At 55.4% G+C, this 15900-nt stretch overlaps 1 protein-coding gene across 3 annotated transcripts in view; it reads right to left on the reverse strand.

The window, feature by feature from the left end:
• Positions 1-8511: 8511 nt before the first annotated feature.
• The window catches only part of VDR (vitamin D receptor), a 61646-nt gene continuing 54257 nt past the window's right edge, over positions 8512-15900 (reverse strand). For all 3 annotated transcript variants that reach the window (XM_047788074.1, XM_047788072.1, XM_047788073.1), the window contains 3 exons: positions 12930-13081; positions 12658-12774; positions 8512-11135 (listed from right to left, as the gene is read on the reverse strand). In XM_047788074.1, the coding sequence (XP_047644030.1) occupies positions 10876-11135; positions 12658-12774; positions 12930-13081 (529 nt within the window). In that variant the 3' untranslated portion in view covers positions 8512-10875. The remainder of the gene's footprint in view (positions 11136-12657; positions 12775-12929; positions 13082-15900) is intronic.

Below are 15900 nucleotides of genomic sequence, written 5' to 3' on the forward strand. Positions count from 1 at the left end.
GACGCGGGTTTGATCCCTGGTCTCGCTCAGTGGGTTAAGCATCCGGTGTTGCCGTGAACTGTGGTGTAGGTCACAGATGTGGCTCAAATCTGGCATCGCTGTGGCTGTGGTGTAGGCCAGCAGCTGTAGCTCCCATTCAGCCCCTAGCCTGGGAACCTCCATATGCTGTGGTTGCAGCCCTAAAAAAAAAGTCAAATAAAATAACTGGCCATGTTGTGAAGAGCTGTGGAGTGTGGGGATGAGGGTTGACCAGGAGCCTAGACTGGGCTACGGGGAGGACCCTGACAAGCTGATGGAGGTCCTGAATTCATTCCTCTAGCAGGTACCCTTACTGGCTCCATCTAGATGGAATAAACTCAGATTCCCTGTCTGGCCTCCAGGGGCGCTCTGTCCACTAGAGGGTCCTGGAGCTTGCTTGAGTCCTGCATCGCTGCTGGGGGCAAGACCCTGGAGGGACAGCTCCCAGAGGTCAGGGGTCAAGAGCAGGCACTGGGGAAAAGGAAACAGTGGATGTGGGGAGCGGTGGCCCCAGTGAGGGTTGGGGAGGTTTGGGGGGATCACCACGGAGCTTAGGGCTGGTGAAGGCTGCTCTGCCCTGGGGGAGGGGTTGGCAGGCTGTGGTCGGCCACCTGCTGTTTCACATCACCCTGAAGGTGACAAGAGATGTGAGGGGGCCATCACCTCCACTGCCCCCCCAGGAACTCTACCTGGGCCCCCACCTACAGGCACCATCCGGCCGGGCAGCCTCCTGCCCCTCCCCCCTCAGCTCTCTTCCGACAACGACAAGCTGGGGCCTTGAAATAACATATCTTTATTTATGCCATCATTTCCACATAATTTGCCTATGATTCATCTGTTGTCAAGAGGCATTAAAACCTCCAGCCTCAGCTCCCAGACACCCACCAGTCCCTGTCCCACCCCCTCCTGTGCCCCACCCCTCCCCTTCCCACAACTTCTTGCCCAGCTCTCGCCCCCCAAACTGGCATCCCCCAGTCTCAGCACCGCTTCCTCTACAAGCGCCTCCACCCCCAGCTCTTCCCTAACTGGGACTTTTCTGGGGAGTGGGAGGCAGGGGCTGGGACAGCAAGTGGCCCGGTCCCTGTCCATCCACTTCCCCGGCCCAGACCCGGGCCTGGGGCGGGCACCGCTGGTGCCAGATGACCTCACACAGGCGGGAAATGGGAAGAAGCTCCTCTGTGCCCAGGAGCAGGGAGCTCTGGAAGCCCGTTTTGGGACCCCCTCCTTCCTCAGGCTGGATCTTCCTGGTACCTGAAGGCTGGTCCCTGGCTCCCTCCCCCTCGTTCCATTTCCACAGGGGTATAGAATTTCCACTGTGTGTGTGTGTGTGTGTGTGTGTGTGTGTGTGTGTGTGTGTGTTGGGGGATGGGAAGAGCAGCCTTCTCACACCCTCATGACCCAGTAAAGCTTTCGGCTTTGGGGGCCCCTCCCCAGCCCTCCCCAGCCCTCCCCAGGGAGGTCTCGAGGAGGCGGGGGAGGCAGGGGAGGAAGAGGGCAGGGGGCGAGGAGGGGGCTGCCGCGCGGGCTGGGCGAGGGGAGCTGCTGTGGTCGGGTTATCTGATGTGAGCAGCCAGGTGTGCTGACTGGGGTGGGGGCGGGGAAGCGCAGCCCGAGACGGAGACGGAGGGAGGCAGAAACTGCAGACGCGGAGAGCCTGAAACAAGAAGGGCAGAGGCACGCCGAGGGGGCCCCCAGATGGCTCCCCCCAGAGACCAGCTTTCCGTCAGCCGCGCGGTGGGGGCCTTGTCCTCCCGGCGGCTCCCCCATCCTGGTCCCCATGTCCCCAGCTGCCAGAGAAGCAGGCAGCCTCCCCGCCCCCAGGAGGACAGAGGTGGGGCAGCCAGGAGTGTGTGGAGGGGGCGAGGGTCCAGCCTGGTCCGAATCAGGGCAGTTGGAGACAGTTGAGGGTCTGTAATCTCGGTTGGGGGTTGACGGGTGGAGGCGGCTTTGCAGGAGGAGATAATGGGGCGGAGCAGAGCCCTGGCCGGGGGACCGGGGTGCCCCCGGTGGGATGGGGGCCAGCCCTCCCTCTCCTTGGGTGGCTTGAGCAGGGCTGGGAGCACCGTTGGGGTCCTGCACAAAAGGGTTCCACCTGTGAGTCCTGACTGGTTCCCCCTCCTGTCCTGAGTCCGGATGTGTGTGCGTGGGGGTGGGGAGAGGAACCCGAAGAGGGTGATGACACTTCTAACAATGGAGCTAAGAGTCACCAGGCACTTTCTGCGTGCCAGGCACAAGTCTTAAGGCCATCATGTGCTCACTTGGTTCTCAAGACGCCTGTGAAGTAGGTACTACTGTTATCGTCACTTGGCAGCACAGAGACAGAGCAAGTCCAGGCTGCCAGCAGTCCCGCCGCGAGTTCAAATCCTGCTCCCCCTCAAGGCTGCCTCTGCTGCTCTCACCTGCTGCCTTAGGTGTTACCTTCCTGTTACCTTCACAGAGACCCTGTCACCCTTCATGGAGGGGGGGACCGGGGGACTCGGGCTCAGAGGGCTCAGGGCATTGACCCCAAGTTGCACAGCTGGTGAGATGCACTGTCAGGATTTGGGACGGCTTGCTCTCCTTCACCTCCTTGGCTGCTTCCCTCAAGGTCAGGAGCAGCGTGGAGAGGGGCTGGGCCAGCACCTGGGCTCCTGCCTCTGCGCCCAGGCCCAGCCCCTGCTGGCCTGCGGTGGGGGCAGGCCCCTGGTGAGCATCTCAGAGAAACAACCACCAAGCAAACCAACGACGACCTGAAGGGTCCTCTTCCAAGGCCACCCATATCCTGCCCCCTTCGGCTCCCCTCCCATCCACTCCTCCACCTCAAGGCCTTCCTGTAAACACAGCAGAAGGCAGGAGCCCCTTGGGGCGGGGTCCCTATCGGAGAGGAAGTGGGGCCGGCTTCTCTCCCACCCCCTTTATCACTTCTCCCCATCCCCACTTTATCACCCCAGGCTGTTCCACCCTCCCCTCCCTGCCCTTCCCCTGGGGCTCCAGAGCAGGAGAGGAGAAGAAATTTAAATCAGTGGAACTGGGGGTGGGGCTGGAGGAGACGCCTGGGACACCGGGGGAGGGGCTTCCCTGTCCCTCCAACCTGGTCCTGCACACACAGGTGGGGGCGGGCCTTTGCGGCCCAGGCCTTTCTGATGGGCTGCTTGCTCTACCTGGCCGGTCTGGTAGGCAAATGGAGAAACAAGAGCCAGGCTCGGACACAGTTGGGGCCCCTGCCCTTGCCTGGCCTCGCCCTGGCCCGGTGTTGGTGGCCACAAATGTTCACAGGATGTGTAATTACATGGAGTGGGGTCAGGCCTTTCCACCATGTAGGATTCTGAGTACAAGTGATGAGGGCTATGGGAAGTCCTGTGGAGATAAAGAAGGGACACCAGGCTGGGCATTATGTGCCTACTCCATTTGTCACCAAGGTATAGATGCCTCAGCAGAGTTGTGCCCATGGCCTTCCCCTCTCCACAACCAGAACCTGGGAGGCTGTGCCTTTCTTCCCTGAGTCCAGCTCAGACAGAAGTTGCAGAACAATCCAGCTTGGAATTTGATACTTGATACACCCCTTCCTGCATCCCTTATATCAGATATCCCTGGATCCTTGATCTTTGGCTCAGATCTCATCTAATTCTGTAAGAATCTGTTCTGACTTGGGGTGAGACTCTTGGGAGGGAGAGGGAGAGGGTTGTGGAAGCGCTGACAAGTTCCCCAAATTCCTGTGGATGCCTGGATTGTCCAACTACTCCCCTGCCAGGACTCAATCTCATGACCCACCCCTTCCCTTGATCCCAGCAAGGGCTTGAATAAAACTGAACCAAAGGGCTCTAGTCAGTGCGCCACTGTCACCCTGCAGGAAGGTACCGTCTTGGCTCTGTCTCGGCCAACTCTGGACATGGTCTGCCGATCACGGTCAGGAGGGGTGGTTACAATTTTGGATGACAAAGCGACGATTCAGAAGTTTTGAGCAGAACTGTGGCTCAGCAGTTAATGAACCTGACTGGTATCCATGAGGACTCAGGTTTGATCCCTGGCCTCACTCTGTGGGTTAAGGATCCAGTGTTGCTGTGAGCTGTGGTGTAGGAAGGCAGCTATAGCTCTGATTCAACCCCTAGGCTGGGAACCTCCTCATGCCACGGGTGCTGCCCCAAAATACAAAACAAACAAACAAACAAAAACTCGAAAGATTTGAGCAGGCTAATCTCAGTGTGGGAGAAATGAAATCATATAGACATGAATAGGGATAAATTCTGCATTTGGGTCCCCAAACCCCAACTGTGCACATATAGAATAAGGGATGTGGAGCAGAAGATTTAGGGAGTAGTTAGGATGTGGCTTCTGAAGCCACAGGAACTTAACTTCTCAGTTTCCAAAGTTCAAGAGGAGGTGTTGATATTTGCATAAGGCTGTTTGCATGTCATATTCCAGCAGGGACCCAAGCAGAACTTTTTTCCCTTGACAGCTATTGTGAGGATCAGCTCTTCTCTGCCAGATGCTGACAGAAGTGGGCGGCATGTTGCCTCACATTCATTTGGTCAGTCATGCCTTTATTCAGCTGCGCTTATGGAATCCCGCCTTTGGTCCAGTCTGGTAGGGAGCCCCACAGGCAACACAGAACTCTTAAACACACTGCAACGTACACTTCACTCTCCAAACAGAGTGGGTGCACCATTCTACCCAGAAGGGGCCCGGGAGGGTACAACACAGTCACGTTCAGGGAGGAATCTGTGCAAGACCTGAACTGGAAATTCAAGGAGCAGGAAGAGTTTGCCTGGTTGAGAAAACTGGGGAATGAAGGACAGGATGGGGCACCTCAGGCCAAGGAAACAAGGCCCGGGACAGTGTGGAGTGTGGGTCTCAGAGTGTTGGCTGGGGACCCCTGTGGACCCCTGAGCCCCAGAGGCTCTGCAAGGTCAAACTACTTTCATAATAATACTAAGACATCATTTGCCTTTTTTTTTTTTTTTTTTTTAGGGCTGCACCTACGGCATATGGAGGTTCCCAGGCTAGGGGTTGAATTGGAACTATAGCTGCTGGCCTACACCACAGCCACAGCAATGAAGGACCTGAGCTGCATCTGCGACCTACACCACAGCTCATAGCAATGCCAGATCCTTAACCCACTGAGCGAGGCCAGGGATCAAACCCGCAACCTCACAGTTCCTAGTCAGACTTGTTTCCGCTGCGCCACAACCGGAATGCCTCATTTGCCTTTTTAACTCTCATCCTCTCACTTGTGTACGGAGAAGTTTTCCAAAGTTTCTGTGATGTCTGAGACCCTAACAGGTGGAAAGCAGGAGCAGAGGCTTCAAAGAGATTTGCAGAGCTATCAAACAACACTAAATGTTGTCCTGGTCACTAAATGTCTTTTTTTCTTTTTAAGGCTGAATCTGTGGCATATGGAAGTTCCCAGGTTATGAGACAAATCGGAGCTGCAGCCTATGCCACAGCCTCAGCCACAGCAACTCTAGGTCCTGAACCCACTGAGTGAGGCCAGGGATCAAACCTGCATCTTCATGGATATTACTTGGGTTTGTAAACTGCTGAGCCATAACAGGAACTTCTAAATGTCTTATTTTTAATAAGACATTTATTTACGTTAACTTATAAAAGATTAATTATTTTTTTAAATTTAGTGAGTATTTTCAAATTTTTTCCATTTAAATTTCTAACCTGATAACTATTGTTGGATGTAATCCACATAAACAAAAGCTCTTTGTGTGTGGGGGGGTGTCCTTTATTTTATGATGATTTTTTATTAAAATATAGTTGATATACAATGTTGTGTGGGGAGGTCTTTATTTTTAACAGCATTAAGGGGTGCAAAAAGCAAAGAAGGGCTGGTGTAGAGGTGGCCTGCCCAGCGCGTGGTCAGAGCTGCAAGTGGCTCGAGTCTCACAGTATGGACGGTGACACGTGATCCTGGAGTGGCAGACAGGCCGCAGCAGGGTGGGCTGTGGACCTTGTCACAGGATCACCGGTCCAGGGAACGCCAGGGTACGTGAATAGAAATCATGACACAATGAATACACAGAGCAAACCTGATTCTCGCTGCTATATTGGCTCACTTCTCTCTGGACAGGAGCCACTTCGTTAACCACGGGTCCATAAAATGTGTGCCGTGAAGTTGTTGGTGGTGGTCGTTGGGGAACGCTGACCAAGAAAGACCATAATTAGACATAATTCAGGACAGTTTTAACTAGAGCTCCACGTGTGACAGATTTCTGTGCCTACCTCCCCATCTCTTTGCCACAGTTTTGTCTCCAGCGGGGCTGTGTCAGTTGGGTCCTAGCTGGGTTACTAAATTGCACATCTGCTCTCTGGTGGCCACACGACGCAATGACGCCTTCGGCTAGCTGCGGTAGATAGTCACGGATCTGGAGCCTTTACCTCCTGAGGTTGCAATCTGGAGGAAGGGCCAAAGAGATCCCTCGGGAGCCAGTTCAGAGAGCTCAGCTTGGATCAGAGGATGGGAGCAACGTCACCTTCCAATGAACACCTATTTGACCATCCCTCCACTCTGCAACCTAATGATGAGGCTGGCCGGCATGTATGACTCACGCCCAGGTACCGTGGTAGTAATTTACACAGATTATATCCCAACGGCAAACCTAGACGCGACCTGTTATTGTTGCTATTGTATAGGTGAAGATGCCGAGGCTCAAAATATTAAGTCACTTGCCCAAGGTCACACAAGTAGCAAGAGGCAGAGCCAGGACAGGGAGAAGGACCCAGCCGTTTATGCTGTTGCGTGTTCAGCTTCTGCTTGCGCTGCTTGGTGATGGTCTGTTTGCAGGTCTGCCTTCTCCCACTGGACTGTGCCTTTCTTGGGGGCAGTGACTGTCCTATTCATTGCTGGCACTGAGCGCAGTGCCATGTCTGTGCTTGGAGACATCTCAGGACTGCACGACCAGGCCGGACCTCAGAGGGAAACGGGGATCAGCACAGAAGGTGGTCAGAGGCCCCCGGCACAGGGCCTCAGGGGCCTTTCACAGAGATGGAGAAAAGCAGGAGTGGGAGATGGAGGAGAGGGGAGAGCAGCCAGGCCAGCCCCTCAAATCTGTCCGTGTAGCACAGTAGCACCACCTAGTGGTGATGCTCCAACACACTTTGGGAAAAAACCCCAAACCACCTGGTAGTCCAGAGCAGAGAAGAGACTGGAAACTCCTTCCCCTGGAGGGAGCTCCAGGGACTATTGTTGCCCAGTCCCTAAAGCCAAAAGGACGGGTCTGACAGCCTCCTGTGCCACGACAGGAACTCCATCCCTTGTAGGCTTTTTGATAGAGAGCTGGCCCAACCAGCTGTTTTGTCAGGCCCCTCAGCTCAATAGGAAGCATTGCAGTTAGCAGCTAATCAGTGGCTGCCGGAGCCGGCTGCCAAGGGTTCAAAGCCGGTCTCTCGCTTCCTACCAGTCTGGCTTTAGGCACGTCCTCTGCTCTGCTCAGTAAGGGTAATAGCGGTCCATCTCCTCTGGGGTCCTTACAAGGACAAGGCAGGCTGGTTTGCATAAAGCTTTTATTGACAGCAGTACCTGCCCAGAGTAAGCGCTATGGAAGTATGAGCCATTTTATTGCCATACGCAAAGCTCTCTTCACTGGTTTATTGGACAAATTTCTGGCACATGGTTTCTCTTTGAAAGTCACTCAGGAGGCACTCTTCAAAGCCATCCTGCCACCGTATTTAATTCTGGCTTCCACCAGGTCTGCTGCACTTCCCCAGCTTCCCTGTTGGCCTCTTTTGGTTTTTCCTACCACTTCCAGTCAGCCCGAGAAGGGTTTCCTATCTCCCGGAATCTTGTTTAGGTAGTTGGCATTTTGGGGCACACTTTCCTGCTTTCCAATAATATACTTTCTTACTTATTGGCTGCACCCACAGCTCACAGAAGTTCCTGGGCTGAGGATTGAACTTGAGCCACAGCAGTAACTAGGGCCACAGAAGTGACAAAGCTGCAGGATCCTTAACCCGCTGAGCCACCAGGTAACTCCTCCAATAATATACTTTAAAAGTTGGAGATTTATAAATATCTACCTTCGTGTTCTCTCGTTTTATTTTTTTTCTTTTTACGGCTGCATCCATGGCATATGGAAGCTTCTGGCCTGCAGGTTGAATCAGAGCTGTAGCTGCCAGCCTACACCACAGCCACAGCAACGTGGATTCGAGTGGCATCTGTGACCTACACCACAGCTCACGGCAAGGCCCGATCCTTAATCCACTAAGTGAGGTCAGGGGTCAAACCCGCATCCTCATGGATACTAGTCAGGTTCTTAACCCGCTGAGCCACAGTGGGAGCTCTCATTCTCTCATTTTAAAGCAAAAGAGGTGATAACATTTTTTCCCAATTTAGTCCCAGGAAACCTCACTTTTTCTCTTTTCTTTTCCTCTTTTCTTTTCCTCTCAGCTCCTAGACTTTACTTAGGGACTGGACTGGACTGTCGTGTGCCCCAGAGCCGAGGAACTGGTGTTCAGTGTCCCGTGGGCCCACTGGGGAAGGCAGGGCCAGACGAGCTTTGGGAAGGCGGAGACGGTACAAAGACAAATGCACTTTATTGGTAAGGCAACAGCATCATACAGGGCTGAGGCGGAGACCCCATCCGGCCACGGCCACAGAGGGGCGGGGGTCCGATTCACATTGACACAGGCTGAGGTGTCCCTTCTCCTCCCCCTGATGGGTCAGTCAGTGGGGTGACAACCAAGGGAAGCAAGGCAGGGGTCTGGGATCTGGACTTGCTCTGTTGAAAGCCCAGGGCTTCCCCCAGGGAAAGGTCCTCCTCTAGGGAAGTGAGACATGGGGTCTGAGCTCAAGCGTGGTGTAGCGAAACGAGCACTGAACCCTAAGTCCAAATTGGGGTGCAGCCCTGGGGCTGCTTCTAACTAGTTCCTTGAGCTTGGGTGAGTCACACCCTCCTCTCAGTGTCAGTTTTCTTTAACCAGAGGGTTGAACTGGGTTAGTGATTTTCCAGCTTTTTCTTTTGCTGACTAGCAGCCGGGCCAACAGGTTCGGCAGCTAAAATCAAATCCCACTTCTCCCTGCTTTGTAAACTAACAACAGCAATGATTAAGATATAGAATTTTCACCCTGGTCCCGTAAATCTCGCTTCACCTGTGGTCCCTACCACCGGCTAGATTAGCACGTGGTACCACAATGGAGCCTAATTCGGAAGACAACCCCCATCTAATCAGCATCAGGCTGAGTCTTAGGACAGTGGCCGGCAGTAGGAACATGGCTGCCAGATGGAGAAAGCACTGGCCAGGCGGGCCCTGGCGGCTGTCCCAGCGGTTGCAGTGGTAAGTCGTTGGCTCCTGGGGTCTGCAGGGAACAGCAGGTGCAGGGCCGGGGCGGGGGGCGGGGGGGTGTCCTGCTGAGACAGAAACCTCCGTAGGAGCTGAAGGACCCTCTGTGATTCCTGGGAGAACCTTGTCTGCTCCCCTCCCACAGGCCTGCGGCTCACACCCCCGTGGAAGCCCAGAGGTCCCGGGGCCAGGAGTGCCCCCTCCTGAGTGCCTCTGGATGTAGGGAGGACCCACCGCTGATGTCACAGTGGTGCGATGGGAGCGGAAGGAACCAGCCCCGCTCCCTCGGGCTGGACAGCAGACCAACCCGCTGTCTCTCACCCCCACCCCCACCCTGGGGGCCGGGGCACTGGCTCCTGCTTCTTGGGGGAACGGCGGTCTTGGAAGCAGGCAGTGGTGGGCAGGGAGGGCATGGCTTGGGCGCCGGGCCAGGTGGGAAAGACGAGGCCCTGCTGGTAGGCAGAGCGGCACTGCTTCCCCAGACTGTAGGGTGGGGTGGGGACAGTGAGCTGACCTCTGGGTCACCACCCTTGGCCATCCCAGGGTTAGGCCCCTCGGGTGCCCACGGCTGCTGTGTGAGGGGAGCCTGTGGCCGGTCCGGTCCTCTCTCAGGGAGCAGAGGTAAGGCACTGGCAGGGGAGGATGACAGAGCCCAGCGCTTCTCTGAAGCCTGGGGGCCCGTCAGTCTTGCCATGTGGGTTGTCAGAAGGAGAGCTCCCGCCTTGGCCACCCCCTCAGATCCAGGCTGCAGAGCCATGGGCTCCACCACAGGACAGGTGAGGCCTCTGTCTACCACTCTTCCATGAGGCTGGATGTGCCTGCCTCCCCCAAGCCCCCCCGCCTGGGCCCTGCTCTCTTCCCTCCTGGGCCTCTTGGCAGGTGGGTTCTGGGCCAGTGTCCCCAGCCGTGGGGAGGCAGCCTGTCTTACCACAGCTCCTTCTGGGGACGTTACCATAGGGATGGGAGGAAGGTGGGCACGGAGGGCTTAGGCAGGTGCCCTTTGGGCAGCAGAGATGGATTTGTGACCTTCGTCACCCTGGTTTTGGTCATCCTTGGCAGTGAGTGTCCTGGACAGGCAGAGGGCCAAGGCCCCCTGGTGGCTCGCTGCCTGGGGACGGAACAGCGCAGACCGGCAGCAGGATGAGGTGGGGCTGTGGGTCAGTACGTGCCGTGGATGAGGCGGAAGAAGGAAGATCCCACCAGGCTCTGGACACGGGGGCCTGGAGTCGGGTGGAGGTACGGGTGTCTCTGTCCCTGAGGAAGGGGCTATTTCTCCTGCCTGCCTGTTCCCTCGGCATCACCAGCAGCCGCTTCTGGAGCAGCGGGGGCGTCCCCGGGTCCTCAGCCTCTGCCCTCTGCCCCCACTTGAGTTTCTCTGTCAAATAACAGCAACTCCTCATAACGGAGGTCTCGTGGGATTGGGGGCAGCCTGTGGCAGGAGAGAGGATGGGCCGGGTGGGGAGGGGAGGTGGCAGAGGAGGGGCTGAACTCCAGGGGGGGTGGGGAGGGCTGCTGGCCAGACGCCCACCCCAGGCCTGGGCGCAGGGCCCCAGAGAGGCAGCCCCGGCCGGGTGCCACCGCAGGCTGCCCTAGTCAGGAGATCTCGTTGCCAAACACCTCAAGCACAAGGGGCGTGAGCTTCATGCTGCACTCGGGCTGGAAGGAGAGGCAGCGGTACTGCTTGGAGTGCTCCTCGTTCAGGCTACGCAGGTCGGCCAGCTTCTGGATCATCTTGGCGTAGAGCAAGTGGCTGCCCGGGGGCGGGTGGCGGCAGCGGATGTAGGTCTGCAGTGTGTTGGACAGGCGGTCCTGGATGGCCTCGATCAGCGCGGGGTCCTGCACCCCGGGACGGTCTGTGGGCAGAGAGGGTGGTGTGGGGGTGGCACAGGAGATCTGAGCTGGGTCCCTCCCTGTTCGATCCACTCCCCTCATGCCTCAGCCCACATAGATGGACACCTAGCCTCCGAATCCATCTGTCACTCCTGGATGGCTGCTGACCTGTGACACCAGAGTCCTCCCCAACATCTCAACCACTCTCTATTGCCTTTTTTTTTTTAATTTTTTTTTTGCTTTTTCAGGCCATGCCTGAAAGTTCCCAGGCTAGGGGTCAAATCAGAGCTGCAGCTGCTGGCCCACACCACAGCCTCAGCAACACTGGTTCTACACCACAGCTCACGACAACGCTGGATCCTTAACCCACTGACCGAGGCCAAGGCTCACACCTGCATCCTCATGGACACTATGTCAGGTTCTTAACCCGCTGAGCCACAGTGGGAACTCCTAGGAATTGGCTGTACAATGGCGTGTGTTTGATGTCTCCTACACTTGGTGGGAGAGGTCTGCGTCCTGTTTGCTGCTGAGTCTCTATGCCCAGCACAGTGCCTGGTACCTGACAGGAGCCCAGTAAATCACTGCCGAGGGAACAAATGAATGGATGAGTCGGGGAGGGCTCACTGGGCAGGAGGAGGGTGCCCAGGTCCTTCCCTCGGGCCCCAGCCCAGGAAAGCATCCCTGGATGGCAGCCACTAGTTTGTTCCCCAAACACAGTCCAGGGGGAGGCCTCACCAGCGTCTAGAGTCCCCGGGACCACAAGACCCTCCTCCTCAGCCTGTCTCCCTCTTTCCACCCCACACAGGCAGAAGAGCTCGAGACTGACAGCATCCCGCCTCCAAAATCAGTCAGCTCAACTGTCCATCAGGCCAGACGTCCAGCCAGCAGAACATCTATCGGGCCCCAGGGTTTTGTGCCCTGACCTCAGGGGACCTCAAGGGTCAGGGAGGTCAGTCCAGTTCACACAAGAGCAGAGCCAAGTATTGGGAACACCCAGGCCTGTCTGTGGCCTGAGACACTCCATCTAGGAGTTCCCTTTGTGGTGCAGTGGAAATGAATCTGACGAGTAACCATGAGGTTGTGGGTTTGATCCCTGGTCTTGCTTAGGGGCTTTAGGATCCTGCGTTGCTGTGGCTGTGGTGTAGGCCGGCAGCTATAGCTCTGATTCGACCCCTAGCCTGGGAACCTCCATATGCCGAAGGTGTGGTCCTGAAAAGACAAAAGACACACACACACACACACACACACACACACACACACACACACACACGAGAAAGAAAGAAAGAAAAAAAGAAACTCCATCTGTCTGGCTCCTCAAAATCCCTCCCAGCAATGGTTTCACTAGGGAAAGGCCAAGGCCAAGGGCAGTAAGGGAACCCTCAACATACACACACCACCCTGGCTGTGCAAACCCAGCAAAAGCCAGGTTTCCCTGTCGTTCTCTCCTTTTGCTCACTCCTCCCTCCAAACTTCCCCGCTGGTCTTCAGTGGGGCTTCACCTGCACGCTCCCCACATCCCAGGTCCCACGTCCTCACTGCGAGTACCTGGGGAGACGATGCAGATGGCCATGAGCAGCACGTGCTCCTCCTCGTGCAGGTTCAGCTTCTTCAGCCCCACCTGGAACTTGATGAGGGGCTCGATCAGCTCCAGGCTGTGTCCGGCTGCGAGAGAGGATGGCCAGCTGCTGTGGGCACCCACAGGACCCCCCCCCCCACCCCACATCCAGCCTGACGTTGCTCCCTCGGATGTGCCCGGTGGGGCCCCGGACCCCAGGCGGGGTGGAGCTGGGGCAGGCGGAGGCAGAGCCCGGACGCACCTTTGGTCACGTCGCTGACTTGGTACTTGTAGTCCGGGCTGCCACAGGTCCAGGACATGTCGTCCATGGTGAAGGACTGGTTGGAGCGCAGCATGATGACCTCGATGGCACTTGACTTCAGCAGCACGATCTGGTCCTCAGCGGTGAGGTCCCTGCCAGGGAGGGGAGAGGTGGAGGTCAGGTTCCTTTACTGGGCAGCACCTTCTCTCTCTCTCTCTCCTTTTGGTTCTTTTTAGGGCTGCACCTGTGGCATATGGAAGTTCCCGGGCTAGGGGTCGGATGGGAGCTGCCGCTGCCAGCCCTCCCCACTGCCACAGCAACGTCGGATCCTTAACCCACTGAGTGAGGCCAGGAATCGATCCTGCATCCTTATGGATTCTAGTCAGGTTCTTAACCCACTGAACCACAATGGGAACGCCGAGACCTTCAAGTCATGTAAATTAGTGCAGTGTTTTGACAGGTATACACCTGCCAGGTGCCCAGCATGGGCCCAGCTCCTCCACTGAGGAGCTTGCAGCCTGGTTGGAAAGAAGAAGACTTGTTTCTTGAGGGAGAACAACTTGCGAACAACTCAAGACTGTGACCAAATGCCAGCTAGATCAGCTCAGCTACTCAGTGACTTTTTGGGGTGTCCCAGGTCTAAGCAGCCACAGCTCTTCTGGGGTTAAGAAGAGAGAGCTTGAGGAAGCTCCCAGGGCCATGGCATGACTAAGGTGGTCTGCAAAACATGGTAGAGGAGTTTCCGTTGTGGCGCAGTGGTTAACAAATCCGACTAGGAAACATGAGGTTGCGGGTTCGATCCCTGCCCTCACTCAGTGGGTTAAGGATCCGGCGTTGCTGTGAGCTGTGGTGTAGGTTGCAGATGCGGCTCGGATCCCGCGTTGCTGTGGCTCTGGCGTAGGCCAGCGGCTACAGCTCCGATTGGACCCCTAGTCTGGGAACCTCCATATGCTGTGGGAGCGGCCCAAAGAAATAGCAAAAAGACAAAACAAAACAAAACAAAACAAAACACAAACAAAAAAACATGTTAGAGTCATCCCAGTGGCTCCCATGCTTTCTCTCCCTCTCTCTCCTGTCCTCTGGTCCTTCCCCGGAGTGACACCCAGCCATCTCTGGGCCCCGTTCCCACTCCTCCTGACTGCTCTGATTCAGAGCTCCCTCATGTCTTTCAGTTGCCTCTTACTAGAATCCTGGGGTCAAGTTTCTAGTGCACCTTTCCTACCGCTGCTACAGGAAAGTGTCACGCCTGTGCTCAGAAATCTGCACAGACTATCAAACGCCCCGAGATCAAGCCCGTACTCCATAACTTGGTTCCAACCTGTCTTTCCAGACCCTCTTCCCATCGCAGGCTCCACCAACCCTCCCTTCTAAACTGTGGGACTACTCCACATTCAGGTGATGCATTCTCACGCCATTGCCATGCCCTTGAACATGGGACGGCTCCCGCGTGGAGCACCTGTCTTCTTCTGCTCCACCTGGTCTTTCTGGTCCTGAATCTAGGAAGGTCTCTCTTGGGTCCTCCACTCTCTGATTCTCTTCATCGAATGAGAGCCATTCCTTTATGACCTGCTGCACATGGCTCGTACATTGCTTGTATTTTGCCCTTTCCCCTTCACCTCTGTCCTTTAGGTGCTTGTCTCTGAGCTACTTGAGGGTCCGTACCACCTCTTAATTACCTTAGTGTTGCCCTCACATTGAACATTGAACCCTGAGCACTAGGAGAGTGTCAATAACTAGGTGTCGATGAGTCAAGAGGCTGATGACGAGTTCCATTATTCTGAGTCACGAGCTGGGCTTATCTGAACCACGACAGGGAGAAAGCAGGGCCCACGGATTAAATCGCTTCCGGATTTTCCTCCCTTTCTCTTTCTGACTATATATTTCCTCCTGGATATCCTGTGATGGGCTGTCAACTTCTGTGGCTGCACTTTGGAATATAAAAAAAGTGGGAAACGGATGTTAACAGATGCGGGCCCTGTATCAGCAAGTGATGGATGAGGAGGCGTGAAAAGGCTTGCCTGATTAGGATGGCCACCAAAGCGCAGTGAAGGAAAATCACAAAGTGCCAGCATTGGGAGGCCCCCCTTCAACGCTGTGTGGTCCAGTTCCTCCTTCAGCACTCCCAGCAGATGGCGCTCACACAGCCTGTGCAGGATCCCCCCAGGGCCAGGGATACAGCCACGCGGTGCTGTGGGTGAAGCGCCTCTTCTTCTATTGAGCTCTAACCCACACGATGACACAGTCATCTTGCTCATAGTTCCATCCTCTCAAGGAGCACAGAACTCCGACTTCTCCATCAGTTATGGGACATTCCTCTCACCATTTAAAGAAAGACACTATTTCCTCTTGGTGTCTTTCCTGGGATAAATAGCCCTGATGACGTCTTGCCATCCTTGCCACCTTTTTCTGGGTGCTCAGTCCACATTTTGTTTTTGTTTTTTTGGCCATGCCCGTGGCATGTGAAATTCCCAGGCCAGGGATCGAACCCATACCATAGCAGTGACCCAAGCCACTGCAGTGACAATGCTGGATCCTTAACCCACTGCACCACAGGAGAACTCTTCAATCCACACTTGAAAAAGAAAAACTAACATCACCCTCCTTTGGGTTTTAATTCATTATACAGTAAAACATATTCGATTATTAAATCTTTGCAGAAAATGAAAACAAATAAAAATTGCTCAAAACCATGATGAACATTCTGGTTTATTTTCTTCCTATCTGTTTTTTATGCAAACCTCTCTCTCTCTCTCTTTTCCTTTTAGAGCTGCACCAGCAGCATAGGGAAGTTCCCAGGCTAGGGGGCGAATCAGAGCTACAGCTGCCAGCCTACACCGCAGCCACAGCAACGCCAGATCCGAGCCACATCTGCAACCAATACCACAGCTTGTGGCAGCTCTGGATCCTTAACCCACTGAGTGAGGCCAGGGATCGAACCCGCATCCTCTTTTTACTAGTTGGGTTGTTGGAG

Source organism: Phacochoerus africanus, chromosome 7, assembly GCF_016906955.1.
Source record: "Phacochoerus africanus isolate WHEZ1 chromosome 7, ROS_Pafr_v1, whole genome shotgun sequence".
Classification (NCBI taxonomy): Eukaryota; Metazoa; Chordata; class Mammalia; order Artiodactyla; family Suidae; genus Phacochoerus; species Phacochoerus africanus.